At 43.2% G+C, this 17,863-nt stretch overlaps 1 protein-coding gene across 2 annotated transcripts in view; it reads left to right on the top strand.

Annotated features, from left to right (window-relative positions):
* The window catches only part of jak1 (Janus kinase 1), a 36,585-nt gene extending 19,362 nt beyond the window's left edge, over positions 1-17,223 (top strand). For both annotated transcript variants that reach the window (XM_034293694.1, XM_034293695.1), the window contains exons 7-24: positions 815-994; positions 1,344-1,501; positions 1,607-1,721; positions 5,190-5,388; positions 6,412-6,521; positions 7,017-7,169; positions 7,298-7,385; positions 7,761-7,888; positions 8,022-8,157; positions 9,413-9,564; positions 9,655-9,805; positions 9,971-10,059; positions 10,200-10,392; positions 10,483-10,607; positions 13,260-13,432; positions 14,529-14,646; positions 15,080-15,190; positions 15,565-17,223. In XM_034293694.1, coding sequence (XP_034149585.1) covers positions 815-994; positions 1,344-1,501; positions 1,607-1,721; positions 5,190-5,388; positions 6,412-6,521; positions 7,017-7,169; positions 7,298-7,385; positions 7,761-7,888; positions 8,022-8,157; positions 9,413-9,564; positions 9,655-9,805; positions 9,971-10,059; positions 10,200-10,392; positions 10,483-10,607; positions 13,260-13,432; positions 14,529-14,646; positions 15,080-15,190; positions 15,565-15,672 — 2,487 coding nt within the window. In that variant the 3' untranslated portion in view covers positions 15,673-17,223. The remainder of the gene's footprint in view (positions 1-814; positions 995-1,343; positions 1,502-1,606; positions 1,722-5,189; positions 5,389-6,411; positions 6,522-7,016; positions 7,170-7,297; positions 7,386-7,760; positions 7,889-8,021; positions 8,158-9,412; positions 9,565-9,654; positions 9,806-9,970; positions 10,060-10,199; positions 10,393-10,482; positions 10,608-13,259; positions 13,433-14,528; positions 14,647-15,079; positions 15,191-15,564) is intronic.
* The last annotated feature ends 640 nt before the right edge of the window (positions 17,224-17,863 follow it).

A 17,863-nucleotide genomic window follows, 5' to 3' on the forward strand; every position in this document is an offset into this window, starting at 1 on the left:
GGGTGCTAGGGTGGTGCTAGGGTGGTGGAAGGAGCCCTCCTAATGTGAGTGGGGTGTTAGGGAGGTGGAAGGAGCCCTCCTAATGTGAGTGGGGAGCTAGGGTGGTGGAAGGAGCCCTCCTAATGTGAGTGGGGTGCTAGGGTGGTGCTAGGGTGGTGGAAGGAGCCCTCCTAATGTGAGTGGGGTGGTGGAAGGAGCCCTCCTAATGTGAGTGGGGTGGTGGAAGGAGCCCTCCTAATGTGAGTGGGGCGTTAGGGTGGTGCTAGGGTGGTGGAAGGAGCCCTCCTAATGTGAGTGGGGTGGTGGAAGGAGCCCTCCTAATGTGAGTGGGGTGCTAGGGTGGTGGAAGGAGTCAGGGTTCAGGTTCAGATGTGTGGATCGATCGTTGGAGGTTTAAAAAGGCATTGATAATGTGATCATTTGATCACACCAACGTTACAAAAATGCTCACAATGTTAACGCTCAGTGTTTACTGCTAGTATGTAACATTTAGCTGATGCTCCTACTCCAAACAAATCCTGCCTGTACCAGTTCCACACACGGATATCTTTTTTTTTTCATTTTTCATAGAGGAAAAGTAGTTTTTGAAATGAATCACTACACAAAGACAGACAGCATACAACCTAAATTATTTTACTTTGTTACCCTTATTAAAAAGAATTGAAATAATTTCATTGGGACACATTTATCTGCAACATTTGAGAGAAACAAACTTTTTTAAGCTCATGAAACATGGGAGCAACACTTTACATGTTGCATTTATATTTCCGTTCAGCTTATGAATCTTATGTATCGTTTGTTTCATTGACATTAGAATACCCTGATCCTCAAAGAGAAGACAAAGAAAAAGAACAAGCCTGATAGCAAACAGAAAAAGGACAAGAAGAAGGAGTCCAACGATGGCTGGGTGGTGTTCTGTGATTTCCACGAGATCACGCACATTGTTATCAAAGACTCCACTGTCACCATCATCAGACAGGATAACAAGAAGATGGTAAGCATGCAACCAAACACGCAATACTGCCTTAGCAGAGATTATGCACATTAGGCCAGTGACAGTTGCTTGTTTATTGAATAGTCTCTACTGTACTGTTACGCCCCAAAACGCAAACCACTAGGTCTTCCCAATCTCTTAGAAATCTGATTGTCTGTGTTTAGATTACCATTACATAGTCCAGGCTGGAGCTGTTTACAGACTGGAGCAGGCTAGGCATAAGGGGAGGGAAGGAAGCTAGCGCCTTGCTTTAGTCACAGACTCCAGGGAGATTAGCTATTGTCAATGTGTTAGCGGAACTAGCGAGTGTTTTGATGAAGTGTTTAATCACAATGCTTTACCTCTCCAGGAAGTGCAGCTGGCGTTCAAAGGCGAGGCATTGGCGTTCGCTGCCCTGGTGGACGGGTACTTCCGTCTGACGGTCGATGCCCATCACTACTTGTGTACGGAAGTGGCTCCTTCTTCTGTGGTGCAGAACTTACAGAACTGCTGTCATGGACCTATCTGGTACACACTCATACACACACTCTATTAATCTCTCTCGGTATTCATCACTGTTTCATTGTGCGGGTTTTGTGTTTTCTCACCAATGGCTCTCTGTACCTCCTGCAGTACGGAATATGCCATCCAGAAGCTTCGTCAGGAGGGCAATGAGGAGGGAACCTATGTCCTGCGTTGGTCCTGTACTGACTACAATTACATCATCATGACCGTGGTCTGCAGTGAGGTAAAATACACTGGAATTATTTCTCAGTATGTGGTTACTGTAAAAATAAATAATTAAAAGCACATAAACACCCATTAGACAGACAGTTAAAGAGTAGGTAGCATAACCAGATGTTGCGTATACATTTGCAGTAGTATACGCATTTGTCACAATGCAAAATTACACCTACAGTAGGTATATTCCATTTATATAGTAATGCAGTCCAAAGTAAAACAACTCTAATAAACCAGAAGTGACAAAGGGCAGAGGACAAGGTAAACGCAACATACATTTTTGTGTACAGCCTCAATGTTAACTCATTGGCTACTGTCTGAAACTCTAACTTAAAGAACTCAAACTTCGGCAGCAGAATTCCAAAGGCTATATGGTAAGAATCAGAGAAGCCTGATTAGACTTTGCTAGTACAGAGCCAGTACAGGATTTCTGATTATTGAGATACGAGAAGAGGATGAACCTATATTGATGTGATATGAAGGCAAAAGTATGGAGAGAAAAGTAACTGCAGATTATCCAAAGCATACCACCTCATCTGTGAAGCATGTGGGAGATAGTGTCATGGCATGGGCATGCATGGCTGCCCCTGCAACGGATCACTCATTTTTACTGATGATGTAACCAATAATGGCAGCAGCAGAATGTGTACAGAAGTATCTTGGCCAAAACACACTGTCAACGCAGCCAAGGAGTTCATTGGGGGACAACAGTGGAACATTTTAGACTGGCCATGTCAATATCCTCATTTAAGTTGAACATGCATTTCACTGAAGTCAGGGGAGGAGACTGAAATCAGAAACTCTCCAAACACAAGCAAGAGCTCAAAATGGCAGCAGTAAAGGCTTGGCAAAGATCTTATAGCTCTTACATTTACTTTAAGTGAAATTGGTGGTAGAACTCTGAAAGTGCTGTTATTCTTAGTTGCTAAAACGTGTGAATGACTCAGTATGTATGGAGGGCTCTGAATAGATTTGTCTCATGGTTAGGTCTATTGTGTGGTGTATATACAGTGGGGAGAACAAGTATTTGATACACTGCCGATTTTGCAGGTTTTCCCACTTACAAAACATGTAGAAGTCTGTAATTTTTATCATAGGTTCTCTTCAACTGTGAGGGATGGAATCTAAAACAAAAATCCAGAAAATCACTGTATGATTTTTAAGTAATTAATTTGCATTTTATTGCATGACATAAGTAATTGATACATCAAAAAAGCATAACTTAATATTTGGTACACGAACCTTTGTTTGCAATTACAGAGATCATATGTTTCCTGTAGTTCTTGACCAGGTTTGCGCATATTGCAGCAGGGATTTTGGCTCCTCCATACAGACCTTCTCCAGATTGTTCAAATTTCGGGGCTGTCGCTGGGCAATACGGACTTTCAGCTCCCTCCAAAGATTTTCTATTGGGTTCAGGTCTGGAGACTGGCTAGGCCACTCCAGGACCTTGAGATGCTTCTTACGGAGCCACTAATCAGTTGCCCTAGCTGTGTGTTTCAGGTCGTTCAATGCTCTTACTGAGGGAAGGAGGTTGTTGGCCAAGATCTCACAATACATGGCCCCATCCATCCTCGCCTCAATACGGTGCAGTGTCCTGTCCCCTTTGCAGAAAAGCGTCCCCAAAGAATGTTTCCACCTCCATGCTTCACGGTTGGGATGGTGTTCTTGGGGTTGTACTCATCCTTCTTCTTCCTCCAAACACAGCGAGTGGAGTTAAGACCAAAAAGCTCTATTTTTGTCTCATCAGACCACATTACCCTCTCCCATTCCTCCTCTGAATCATCCAGATGGTCTGGACATCCGCTGGCTTAAGCAGGGGGATCTCGCTTGCGCTGTAGGATTTTAATCCATGACGGCGTAATAGTTTTCTTTGAGACTGTGGTCCCAGTTCTCTTCAGGTCATTGACCAGGTCCTGCCTTGTAGTTCTGGGCTGATCCCTCACCTTCCTCATGATCATTGATGCCCCACGAGGTGAGATCTTGCATGGAGCCCCAGACCGAGGGAGATTGACCATCTTGAACTTCTTCCATTTTCTAATAATTGCGCCAACAGTTGTTGAATTCTCACCAAGCTGCTTGCCTATTGTCCTGTAGCCCATCCCAGCCTTGTGCAGGTCTACAATTTTATCCCTGATGTCCCTTACACAGCTCTCTGGTCTTGGCCATTGTGGAGAGGTTGGAGTCTGTTTGATTGAGTGTGTGGACAGCAAGGTTATAATTGTTAACAAAAACGAACGAAAAAACGAAAACTATGTGGGAAAAAACATTGTCGTTAACTGAAATTAAAATAAAAACGAGGCATTACAAAAAAAACGATAACTAAAACTGTGATGTGTGGTTGACAAAACTAACTAAAATAAAATTATAGAGTAAATGTTCTTAGTTTTTGTCTTTGTCAATGTCTTTCCTTTTTTAACACTATTTAAAACACGCAGAGTATTCGCTCAGCTGTGTTTCCTTTCCCTGCTCTCCCTCCATCTCTCTGTCACTCACTCACACACACACACACACACACACACACACACACACACACACACTCGGGACACAAGTTTATTTTTATTTGTCATGTTCTTTTCTCAGATTAAGCTCCCTGACATTCTGACCGAAATTTCTTGTGTGACTCAAAAAGGAGTTGAATACATGCGGTTCATCATGTCTGTCTTCTTTAGTCTGTTGGCTATTTAGTTTTTTTCTTGGCACACCTCACTTCCACATTTTGCATTTATTGCGGAGTGTAGACTTGTTTACATATTTGTTCCCATATGTACATTTTATGTACTGGTTTTATTGTTGAATAAATATTTTCTAAAATTGTATGATGTTTTTGTTGAGTTATTATTACACAATAGCCCATATTAATAGCCCATATTACAAAAAAAGACTAAAACTAATAAAAACTAAACTAAAACTAAGCATTTTCAAAAAATAAAAACTAAACTAAACTAGCAAACCCACTTTAAAAACTAATTAAAACTAAACTGAATTTGAAAACAAAAAGTCAAAACGAAATAAAAAATAAAAAAATAAATGCAAAACTATAATAACCTTGGTGGACAGGTGTCTTTTATACAGGTAACGAGTTCAAACAGGTGCAGTTTATACAGGTAATGAGTGGAGAACAGGAGGGCTTCTTAAAGAAAAACTAACAGGTCTGTGAGAGACGGAATTCTTACTGGTTGTTAGGTGATCAAATACTTATGTCATGCAATAAAATGCAAATTAATTATAAAAAAAATCATAATATGATTTTCAGGATTTTTGTTTTAGATTCCGTCTCTCACAGTTGTAGTGTACCTATGATACAGACCTCTACATGCTTTGTAAGCAGGAAAACCTGCAAAATCGGCAGTGTATCAAATACTTGTTCTCCCCACTGTATCAGTACACACTGTATTAAATGAGATGTGCGTGTTTCTCATTCCTCCTCTCCTTCCCTTCATCTGCCCTTCCATCCTCCTCCTCCTCACTTCAGATGGACATCTGTGAGTCCAGGCAGGTTTATCAGTATAAGAACTTCCAGATCGAAGTGGGTCCGGAGGGCTACCGCCTGTATGGGACGGACACCTATAGGTCTTCTCTCCGAGAGCTGCTGGACCACCTGACGGGACAGAACCTCCGCACAGACAACCTCCGCTTCCAGCTCAAACACTGCTGTCCCCCGCAGCCCAGAGGTAGAGGAGTGAGGAGACACACACACACACACACACACGCACAGTCTCAGACTGTTCATTAGAAAATGCTAAATTCACATTTTAGTCTTTTTAGTCTTTTATCCGACCCTCAGAATGTCATGCTTTGTATACATTTCAGGTGCAAACCAATGCACACATTGAACTGAGGAGTCAGTGTGATTTAGCTCCTGTCAGCTGAGAGGATCTCACCTTCTGTAGCTGTTTACACCATCAGCTTTAGTTTCCCTTAGCAACACTGCCTCACCATGGTTACCACCCGCTTAACCCTGACAGTATGTTCACACTGCGTGGGTGTGGCCATATGTTTTGTGTGTATGTGGTGGTTGTCTGTTAGATCACTCTGTCTTGTTTACATCCTGTGCGTGTGTGTGTGCGCGTGTGTCCTTGTGTGTGTGCATGCGTGCGTGTGCATGTGTGTGTTTGGCGAGGACAGGTAGTACTGTGGTTTCCAGAGCAGCACTCTCCACATCTGTTTACTGCAGGGAGGCGAGAGAAGGGGACGCCTGTGTGTTTGAAGGGGGAGGGCAGCTGTTATTGTAAAATCTTTTGCCTGCTATGAGGGTCCCGTCACAAAGAGGAAGGATCATTTGTTTTGTTTTTGTGTGCATGTTCTTCTTCTGTCAGAACATCACTTCCTCCTACACAGCCACACGCTGCAGAGGAGATGAAATTGCACAAACATCTACGCATGCACTTACATACTCTGCTCACGTAAACAGAAATTTCTAGCGTGTGCAAGTAGTTTTCAAGCATATGCCCCCCCCCCCAAATAAACCCACCAAATAACTACAGTGTTTCAAAGTCCACAGGGAGTTAAGCTACATGGCTGGTTTACAGGCTGTTTTCTGCACACGGTCTCTTGTTGATGTGGAAACACTGCCACTCCATGTCTGCAGTGCCAAATGCCTTTCTCAGACCATTTGACATAGATAAGACTGGCGTCAGTGTTGCTCAACGTTTTTTGGGTGGTATTTTTGGGCCTAAATTCAACGTGTGTTTCAGAGGTGTCCAACCTGCTGGTAGTGACTAAGGAAAGGGCATATGTCCCCCAGACACCCCTGCAGGAGAGCCAGCTCAGCTTCCACAGGATCCTCAAGGAGGAGATCATACAGGTAAAGTACCTTCACCCATGTTTGGACCCGTTTCCTCTCTGTCAGCATTTAGAGAGAAAAAAATAGTCCTGTCTTTTTTCAACCCTCTTTTTTTTCCATTTCCCAATTTCATCGCTGTCTCATTGCAACAACTCCCAGCAGGCTCCTAAGAGTTGGAAGATTCTTTCCTCATAGGCCGAGCCGTTGTGCTTTTTCCACACGGCTCCTTTGACCACGGGTCAATGAGCATGAGGGGAGTGCTCTCTAACCCCATGACCTCCGTTAGCACCCAAGATGCCTCAGGGAGTAGCTAGAGTGCAGAGATCCCAGTCAGTCCCCGCTGACGATGGCTCCCCACTCCCCAAGCAACACTGGCCAATATGCATAGACCGTAAAATGAGCTGTTTAGCATGAGTGTTAGCGAATGGGACAGAGTGAAACAGCGATGAGCTTCGGTTCGTTATCATTTCTAAACAGGTCAATTTCTTAGGTTGCGTTTGTATCTCTCTCTCTCAGGGAGAGCATCTGGGCCTGGGAACCCGGACCAACATCTACTCCGGAATACTGAAGGTGAAGAGCGAGGACGATGAGGATGCAAACTACTGCTCCTCACATGAGCTCAAAGTGGTGCTGAAGGTCCTGGGCTCTGGCCACAGAGACATCTCACTGGTAAGAAACACACACACCTCTGTTAAGTGAGGTCAGTACTTTTGGGACTCCATCTGAGAGCACGTGAACCATGTTCTGTGCCGGAGATCTGCCAGACTGGAACCAACTCTGTTTTGCCCCCCCCACAGGCCTTCTTCGAGACAGCCAGCATGATGCGACAAGTGTCTCATAAGCACATCGCCCTGCTCTATGGAGTCTGTGTGCGTCACCTGGAGAGTGAGTACACACACACACAGGCACTGTAACGTACCTGACATCCAGACCTGTGACAATTCACGGGTCTGTTGTTGTTGGCAGCAGCGTTTATGCGGGAACGATACGGACTATATGATAAGACTTGCCATCGTTTCCAAGGAATTCGCTGGTGAGGGGAGGGTTCAGCAGACAACAAAGCAATGAGTTACTAGAGTCCTTGTCTGAGCGTGTCAGAACATGCATCTCACAGTTTCATGGGTGGGGTTTGTTGCCAGTGGATTCATATAGCCTGGCGTTGCCCCCCCCCAGACAAAGGCGGTTACCAAGAGGGAACAAACAATCCTGTCTACTTGTGTGTTGACTCCATTTTAACCTGGGTCTCCCTCTCCTCCTCAGATATCATGGTGGAGGAGTTTGTCCAGTTTGGTCCGTTGGATCTGTTCATGCGTAGGCAACAGAGTCCACTTGGCACGCCATGGAAGTTCCAGGTCGCCAAACAACTGGCCAGTGCGCTTAGCTACCTAGTAAGACACACACACAAACACACATTCTCCCCACACACTCACCGAAATGGACAGAATCACAATAATGCTTACATTTGGGAGGTGTGCATACCTGACTCCCCCTCCCTCCCTCCCTCCCTCCATCCTCGTGTAGGAGGATAAGAAGCTGGTACATGGCTTTGTATGTACCAAGAACATCCTGCTGGCCAGAGAAGGAGTCGACAGTGAGGGAGGACCCTTCATCAAGCTCAGTGACCCGGGAATACCCATCACTGTGCTAACGAGACAAGGTACGGACCACTTCACCGAACCGTTTCGGTTGGCAGTCTCGTGTGGAGACAGAAATTATGAAACAAACAAGGAGCTTTTAATGGACAAGGGCATCTTTCGAGAAGTATTATATGGTCATGGAAATCTAAAAGGGAGGTTTGGTCTGGGAAGTACGGTACAAGTACACTTCCCATTCTACAATCCCCTGCCACAGCATCGTGTTTCATATATCTGTTTGGTTAACATTGACTGTGGCTGACAGTTTTAACCGACCAGCAGAACCAATACCCTGTGTCTCCATGGGGACATGTGATTTGGACAGAAAAGACCACCCCACCCCCTTCTGCCTTTTGTTCCACCCACTCCCCATCTTGTCCTGTCCTCCCTGCCCCCTAGTCCGTTCCCACTCTCTCCCACTGTCCTCTCCTCACCTCGTTCTTTCCACTGTGTGCCAGTCAGTCTGTGTTACCGGCATGGTAGGGCTGTGGATTCCTGTCAGTGGGACGTTAGGGCTTGTGGGAAGGACTTGGCTCCAGGCCAGGAATGCTGGGGCCCCTGTTCACATGGCAGGGGGGAGTGAATCATGACAGTAATTGCAGTAATCTTGTAGGGAAATGTATAAAATATTTATTTTTAATAAAATATATATATATATATATATACCAAATGGTTTACATACCAACTGGTTTGTTTATATACACTCTATCTTGTGACATGGATTGACGAATGTTATGTAGAAATTTGAAGAGAGTGCAAAGTTGAACACAGTGGAAAAACCCCAAACGCACCCTGGTTTAAATCTGATGGACTGTGCCAAAGTACACATTTTACAAGAATTGAACCTGTTTGGATCAGGGAAAAGGACAATAAGCAACCAAAGTCAAAAGAATAGCTACAGCAGATCCCCCAGCATCGACCACTGGAATACTAAAAATATTACCCAACGGTCTCACACCGCAAGGGAGGCCACCAAAATACTAATTACATGTCTTACTCTTGTTTTTGTTTTTCCCCCCGAACAAATATACCCTGGTTTCTGGTGAGATAAATGGCTTTAAACTATTTTCTAAGGTTGTCTAAAACCTTTGCACTGAAAATCCCTTGGCAAAATTTCTATCAGCAACCCCCACGAACAGAGTGGTGTGTTTTGTGTCCGTTAAGGTTTTGGTTTCTAGAACACGCTGGACTGTTTGTTTGAATGAGTGTGTGTTTGTGAAGTGTGTGTAAATGCTGGCTGTGGCCCTAACTGTCGGACATGTCGGTGCCACCCCGCAGAGTGTGTGGAGCGAATTCCATGGATCGCTCCCGAGTGTGTGAAGGACTCGGCTAACCTGAGCGTAGCAGCCGACAAGTGGGGCTTCGGCACAACGCTGTGGGAGATCTGCTACGACGGAGAAGTGCCCCTCAAGGAGAAGAAACTCACTGAGGTATGCCCACACCTCAATACGCCACAAACACACCTCACAAGTCTTCTGGACCAAACCCACAGTGTTTAATATGATTGTGTCTCTGAGTAGAAGGAGAGGTTTTATGCAGCTGAGTGCCAGTTGGCTACACCCGAGTGCAGAGAGCTGGCTGAACTCATGACCCACTGCATGGCCTACGACCCCCGCAAAAGGCCCTTCTTCAGGGCCATTGTCAGAGACATCGATACGCTGGAAGAGCAGAGTACGTATTTGTTGGATGTATATTGCTTGAATACTCCCACACTGTGGCCAGAATGAGGTACTGCGGTCACTTCACAAGGCATCCATGTTGATGGTTTGTTGGGTCACTGTTGAATAAACTGGCAGTGTGTCCCTGTTAGTGTAACTGTTTTTGTCCACGCACCAGACCCCTCTATCAAGCCTGTGCCCTCTCTGGAGGTGGACCCCACTATGTTTGAGAAGAGGTTCCTCAGGAAGATCAGAGATTTAGGAGAGGTATCCCATATTTCTGTGTTTAAATGTGACTGTGTATTTCCATCTCTGTGGGGATGATTTGGGGCTCATAGATCATGTTTATATTGTCTATTTAATAGACAGTACATTCATAAGTGGGTTAATTTAATGTGTGTGCGTAGGGCCACTTTGGGAAGGTGGAGCTGTGTCGTTATGATCCCAGAGGGGACCGGACAGGGGAGCTGGTGGCTGTGAAGAGTCTAAAGCCAGAGAACGGAGAAGAGCAGAGTAGTAACCTCTGGAGTGAGATAGGAATCCTTAAGGAACTCTACCACGAGAACATTGTCAAGTACAAAGGCATCTGCCAAGAGGAGGGTGAGAACGAGAACATAAACCCCCACCGCATATACCCACACACAAACAAACCTGGCCCTGTTGTGTACTTACACCACTGTCTGTGTGTAGGAGGCAGAGGCATCAAGTTGATCATGGAGTACCTGCCTGCTGGCAGTCTGAAGGAGTACCTGCCCCGCAACCGAGCACAAACCCGCCCGGAGACTTTGCTCAGCTATGCTGTCCAGATCTGTCAGGTACTACAGCCACAACCGTAACCCAAGTCCCTAACCCTAACTATGTCCACATACTGATTCAGTCCTAATTAACTGCCAACTTTGTGCCAACTTTGTGTCCAAATCAACTGCCAAATGCCTACGCCAATTGGCGATTGAGTTTGTAATTAAAATAAAACTGCCAAGTCCTTCCATTACTTTTCCTAAATAGACATATTTTTCATTGTTCTGTTGTCAGAATTGTAAACTGACAAACAGAAAACTATTTAGAGACCATTTACCTGTTTGTTTTTTTACCCTATTTTCCGACTTAATCCGCCAACAGCCCAAATGGTACCCAGGCGCTGATCACCCCTCACTGAATGCATGATGTCTATGGATGAATGTGCGATACTCCCAGATGAATTTTCTGAACTCGGTTGAATTTGAATAAACTTACAAATGAAATACAAGATGTTCATGACCATTCAACGTATTCAATTTAATTAGGCTATTATTGAAACATAATATAGACTACTTATCACACGTTACAGTTTTTCAATAGGAGATTCAGCTTATTGTGTAGGCTAATTCATCAAATGTAAATCTACAAATGTATTATGCTAAATAATTCTTCACAAAACACCAAGGATATTGTTTACCAGTCACCAATTCAACACATTTTACTGTTCTTATTTTAGGATGGAAAGAGAAATTGCACACATCCTACCGTCTCTTTGAATTTTCTCTGCTTATTTTACTGAAGATTAATATTCTACAAATGCTTTAGGCTAAATAATTACTCACAAAATAAAATTCCATTATTTTACTCTGTAATCAAATAGATTTCTACAAATAGACTGTAGCCTGTGTGTTATACATTCTTTGAAATGTACTGTGTTTATCAAGCAACCAGGCTTCAGACCTATGTGGGCTATTCATGCGTATAGCCTTTGATTGTCCCAAACTAGTCAATATTGTCTGTTATTTTACCTTGGACATCATCAAAATGAAAACTAAATTCTAATGGATTTATCTTTGAATCAGTGTTGTCCATTTTATTTTTTAGAAAAACCTTCAATACAAACACATTCTTGTATTTTTCAAATTCTTTAACCATTTCAAACAAATTCTGTAATTCATTATTTTTAGACTATTCTATATAGTTTGATGACGACCCAGTAGATGAAGTGATGCTCTGACTGGAAGGTGATGCTGCGGAGGAGAATGTGTATGCTAATAGGGCCGATTCGTATGCTAATGAAGCCAAACAGGTTTTGGCTCTTACGGATATGGGGGTCTTAAAGGTCTGGCGGTTCTAGTGTTAAGCCCTAACCATAGTTTAATAATCACATCCTGGTTCAAATGGAATCCCAACTTCATGTACACATGCTGGTTCAGCTCAATCCCTACCTTAACAACCACTTCCTTGTTTAGATATAACCCAAGCTTTATAACCACCTCCTTGTTTAGATATAACCCAAGCTTTATAACCACCTCCTTGTTTAGATATAACCTTAGCTTAACAACCACCTCCTTGTTTAGATATAACCGTACCTTAACAACCACCTCCTTGTTTATATATAACCGTACCTTAACAACCACCTCCTTGTTTACATATAACCCTAGCTTAACAACCACCTCCTTGTTTACATATAACCCTAGCTTAACAACCACCTCCTTGTTTAGATATAACCCAAGCTTAACAACCACCTCCTTGTTTAGATATAACCGTACCTTAACAACCACCTCCTTGTTTAGATATAACCCAAGCTTTATAACCACCTCCTTGTTTAGATATAACCTTAGCTTAACAACCACCTCCTTGTTTAGATATAACCGTACCTTAACAAACACCTCCTTGTTTAGGTATAACCGTACCTTAACAACCACCTCCTTGTTTACATATAACCCTAGCTTAACAACCACCTCCTTGTTTAGATATAACCCAAGCTTAACAACCACCTCCTTGTTTAGATATAACCGTACCTTAACAACCACCTCCTTGTTTAGATATAACCCTAGCTTAACAACCACCTCCTTGTTTAGATATAACCCTAGCTTAACAACCACCTCCTTGTTTAGATATAACCCTAGCTTAACAACCACCTCCTTGTTTAGATACAACCCTAGCTTAACAACCACCTCCTTGTTTAGATATAACCGTACCTTAACAACCACCTCCTTGTTTAGATATAACCCAAGCTTTATAACCACCTCCTTGTTTAGATATAACCCTGGCTTAACAACCACCTCCTTGTTTAGATATAACCCAAGCTTCATGTCCACATCCTCATTCAGTTCTAACACTAGCTTTATGTCTACATCCTGGTTCAGCCCTAACCATAACCACAGCTTCATAACGAAAGGTGGAGCTTAGTAGTGTAATCCTCTTGTGGACTGCTTTTTTCTTTTTCTAGCATTGTTGAACTAGAACAGCAAGTAAATGTCAAATTTGTCAGAAACAAAAGAGAAAAAATGTGACACAGAAAATCAGAGAAATGTAATTGGAAGAGTGGTAGGAAATGTTTTCCAACTTCAGTACTCAATTATGCTCAATTTGTTTTTGTTACTAAGTTGGACAAGCACACTTGATTTAACTTGCCAGCTAACACTCAAAGGTTTGGAACATCCAGGTATGTCAGGGGCTATGGATGTGATGCATACCAACTATACTACTTCACCTCCCTCTAGGGAATGGATTATCTGGGATCTCGGAATTATATCCACCGGGACCTGGCAGCCCGGAATGTTCTGGTGGAGAATGAGAGCACGGTGAAGATTGGAGACTTTGGCTTGACCAAGAGCATCAAGGACAATGAGGGATATTACACAGTCAAAGATGACCTGGACAGCCCTGTGTTCTGGTGAGGACAAGTGTTGTAATTTCACCTGCTGTGAAAATGTAGTGATGTTGGAGGGACATTACATTTTACTTTACAATATTAAGAATTGCATCAAACACTCCTGTATCTCACCAGCTCAGGGATTCAAACTAGCAACCATTCTTTTGCTGGTCAGATTCTCTAACCACTAGGCAGTCTGCCTCCCCATGTCTGGCACACCCTTCACCCTGGTCTAAAGACCAAATCCCAACTATTGGGTCTTTAACAAGCAATTTGAACAGAGGCTTTTGGGAGCCAAATGAGCCATCTCTCAGAGAGAGTAAACTCACATGAGAGATGTAACTCACATGCAGAGGCATGAATGTGTTGTGTGCCAAGAAACCTGGTAAAATATGCAGGTTTATCTGCGACCACCACTCAGTGCCTTCTTATCACAGGTCTGGTGATAAGCATATTTTCATATTTCTTCATACTTCATCTCTTTTTTTTGACCAACTCCGGGAATTACCAACAGGATTTGTGAGGTGACCAGACAAGTTCTATTCCAGGAACGTTTTTATTGGCCAGTCCATGCTAAAAGATTTCCGGCAAATGTACATGGTTACCCCACATGAAATTAAAAAAAGTCTCTGAAGATAAGTTGGTGAATTAAATATAACTGAACCCCAAACTGGCCCCTCACCTCAACCAACTCCCTCAGTGCCATATGTGTTTATGGGATGAAAATCAAAGGATCTAATCCCTTCTGTTATTTAGAAAGTAACACTAGTAGCAGTTACAATTGTACAAGCTATTTCCTGTACTAGTAAGGATCACCCCTTCTTTTGAGTGCAATTGTGGAAGCTTTCAGAATGACATGGTTCCTTATGGGTTTCTAGTCAGTCAGGAAGGCCTACTCGCACACTGCAAGGTCTAATTAACACCCCCTATCATTTTCACCCCCTCGGTTTTGTGACACTTGGAAAAACGGAGGAAGCACACATGAAGGACCAAACGGAGGGAGGAAGGGTTCCTTTTGTGTTTTGTGTTTCCGGAGACCTGCCATATATTGGCGTTGGACCGAGGGTCGCGTTACAGACGGGTGTTGAGTTAACGTGATGTTCTGTCCATCTACCAGGTATGCTCCCGAGTGTCTGGTCCACTGTAAGTTCTACCTGGCCTCTGACGTCTGGTCCTTCGGTGTCACCATGTATGAGCTGTTCACCTACTGTGAGACGGCCATCAGCCCCATGTCGGTGGGTGTACACACACACACACACACACACACACAGTCCTGGCAGCACAGCCTTCTGTACCTGATTTAGTCATGTAGCGCCAGTCTATGTCCAGGGTGGCAGATGGGACTTTGCCCACTCCTGACAGCGTATGCCAACACCCACCCACACACAGCCTTCCAACTGTCCCAATATGTCCACACCATGTAACCATGACCATTGCATATTCATTAACAAAATCTATATTCTTTACCCCACGGTTCAATTTAAAGAAAGGATTGAATTGTCATGTTATGAAATAGAGGGAATGCAGTGGTTAAGTTAGGCAAATCTCTTCAGACTGTTGACAATTTAATACCAACTCTCTGCCCCATCTTCACTGGCCAGATAGGAAAGCAGTTTAGTTTCATTATATTTCCATGGTAACGGCTACAGTCCGCCCTCTGTGCCACAGGTGTTCCTGAAGATGATTGGTCCGACTCATGGCCAGATGACTGTGACGCGACTGGTTAAGGTGCTGGAGGAGGGGAAGAGGCTGCCCCGGCCAGAATGCTGTACAGGAGCAGTAAGATAACATCTCACTACGTTGGGGGCCATGTCACAAGCATTTCATTGTATAGAATGACGCTGTGTCATTCGGTGCATTTGACAAATACAACTTTGAACTTAACTACAGCATATCTAATAGTTTATTTTCAGTCAATAATAGAGCTAGAAAAGTGCATATTGCTCTTGTTTATACTTCTGCATCATAAGTAGACAATATATTACAAAAATAATGTTGTATCTCTACAACTTGTATGTAAATCTGAGTGTATTCCAACTGGGTCTTTTAGGTGTAAATTATTTAATCTGTGTATGGTGGGATGGTACTTCTGGCTACTTTTCTATTGTGTTTAGTGTATTATGTTCTGATTTCTGATTTAATCTGTCTTCTAGGTTTATGAACTAATGAGGGCATGCTGGGAGAGTACCCCAGAGAGCAGGATCACCTTTAAGGCTCTCATCGCTGACTTCACACGTATGCTCGCCAACAGCAGCAAGTAACCGTGCCAACCAGCCACCGTGCCACACCGGACCAACCGCAGAGACAGTTCCCAGGGTCCTGAGTGAAAAGGCAAGGGACACAGACTGGGTGACCTGGACTGAAAACCGCACGCATTGAAATCAGAACCGCTAGACTCTTTCACGCCGTCGCAGACCTTCTCTATATTTTCACCTTTCTTTCAGAACCACAATGCTCTATATACTATATGGATAAATACATAACATATGGAATCATACATAACTTTGACCGCTCACGGACGGATGTTGAGCAATGAATGAGCCCATTAGGTATACTGGTCAGCTGGTACGTCACCTTGGAGCCACCTCCCAGCCTGACCTTTCACCTTTTTCCCGAGCATGTCAGCTTTGCATTCTTCATACGGCTCCATTTATATCAACCTGTATCGTGATAATTTTTAATGCAGAGAACGGGGCAAAGAGTTCAAGACCGCGAGGGAAATGGGTCCTTGATAGAACCTGTGGAAGAGGGACTCTTCTTTGTGAAGGATCGTGGTGTATGTGAAGCAAGCAATTTATTTGTATTGCACAATTCATACATTGAAGCAATTCAATGTGCTTTACAAAGAAAAAGGATTCTGGGAGAGGACTGCCACAGCTACTATAAAGATTTCACTGTGAAAACGCCAACAACGTGTAGTTCAAGTAACCAGGATTTTGACATCCACCATGGAGTAATTTGACCATGGACCGGATGGAGCCAAGCCATCTCCTTGTGACTGCTGGAACGTCTTGGGATACAGGATATGTAAGGAACTGCATTAGACGTGAGAATAGAGGTGAGGGCAGTATGGTTAAACCCAGGCTGCTGCACCTCCTCCATAAAACCCTGGGTGGAATACTCTAGAACCGCTGCAGAACATAAACCAAAGGACTAACTCTTTCCGGTACCCCTTCCGTCATGCCGTGTTTTAGCTTCTGTTGTTCCGTTTCCTCGTTTCTTCTTTCGCACAGCCACAACAGACTGGCACGAATGGACTCATCGGAACCTGTACATATGATGTCACACTTAACTGTGTCCCAACCATGTTATTCACCACCAAGCATTGCAACTGAAAGCATTTTTTACATTTAAAAGAAATAGAGATGAAATAAGATGGGAATGTAGTACCTATGACAGACACTTAAGGGCATAGTCGATTTACTGTATTCATTTATTCTAAGAATCAAAGTAGCTTCAAGTACAAGTGCAGCCATAATGTGTATGTCAGATATCTAGTGTCTTTATATGCATATATAAAAAATCTCTTGAATTTGCGTGTGAATGAACAGAAGAGGAACATTCTTGTACCCCCAGAGTACTTAATAACAATCAGCAGGTTTTTGTATTGGTAGTAATTTCTAGACAGACGATGTGTATCAAGACAGTGGAGACAATGTTTTTTCTTTTAAGTTTCAGTCCATGTTTATTCTGGAATGTAAAAGACAATTTCCTCTGCTCACAAAGGAGAGAACACAAATCTATTTTTCAGAGAGAAGACAAAGAATGGATGGAAAAATGTACATAAATACACAATAAATACACAAATGTTTTTTTTTGTCTTTTGTCTTGTCAAATTCGAAAAGCATCAAATGCAATTATAACTACTGAAAACACTTTCTATATTAAAGAAGTAAATAGGCATGCTAAAATTCATTGCTTCTAGAAATTGCTTATTCACAGTAAAGCAATATCAACATAGTTGCGATATAAAATATTGCAAAATCTACAGTAGAGATTTCAGGTCCCAAAAAATGGTACAAAGCAAAAAGCACACCCAAACTATGTCTACAGCCTTCAAAATGTTCTGTTCAGTCTCAAAGACGTCAGTATTGCGAACACTCACACGGTTCAGTACCCCAGGTGCAAGTCTAGTATTTGTGCTCAGCCGGTGTTGTAGCCTCACAGGCACCTGATCCCACGAGTTTAAGACTAAAAGCTACGCGCCTATCAGCCTGGTCGGGCTGAGTAGGTTTAAGTTTGGAGCCGGCTACTGTTTAACCGACCAGTCGGCTTACATTCCTGAAGTATAGGTGTGATCAAGGTGATGACAAGTCTTAGCCTGAATCGATTTTTCAGGAACGTTCAGCAATGTTAAACCAAATGCTATTAATCTTCCGTTAACATTGGTTTTGTTTGCTGTTTTATTTTTTTTAATGATTTGTTGTGAATCACGGCGTGTCGATACTACAT

This window comes from Esox lucius, chromosome 8 (genome assembly GCF_011004845.1).
Source record: "Esox lucius isolate fEsoLuc1 chromosome 8, fEsoLuc1.pri, whole genome shotgun sequence".
In the NCBI taxonomy this organism is placed as follows: domain Eukaryota; kingdom Metazoa; phylum Chordata; class Actinopteri; order Esociformes; family Esocidae; genus Esox; species Esox lucius.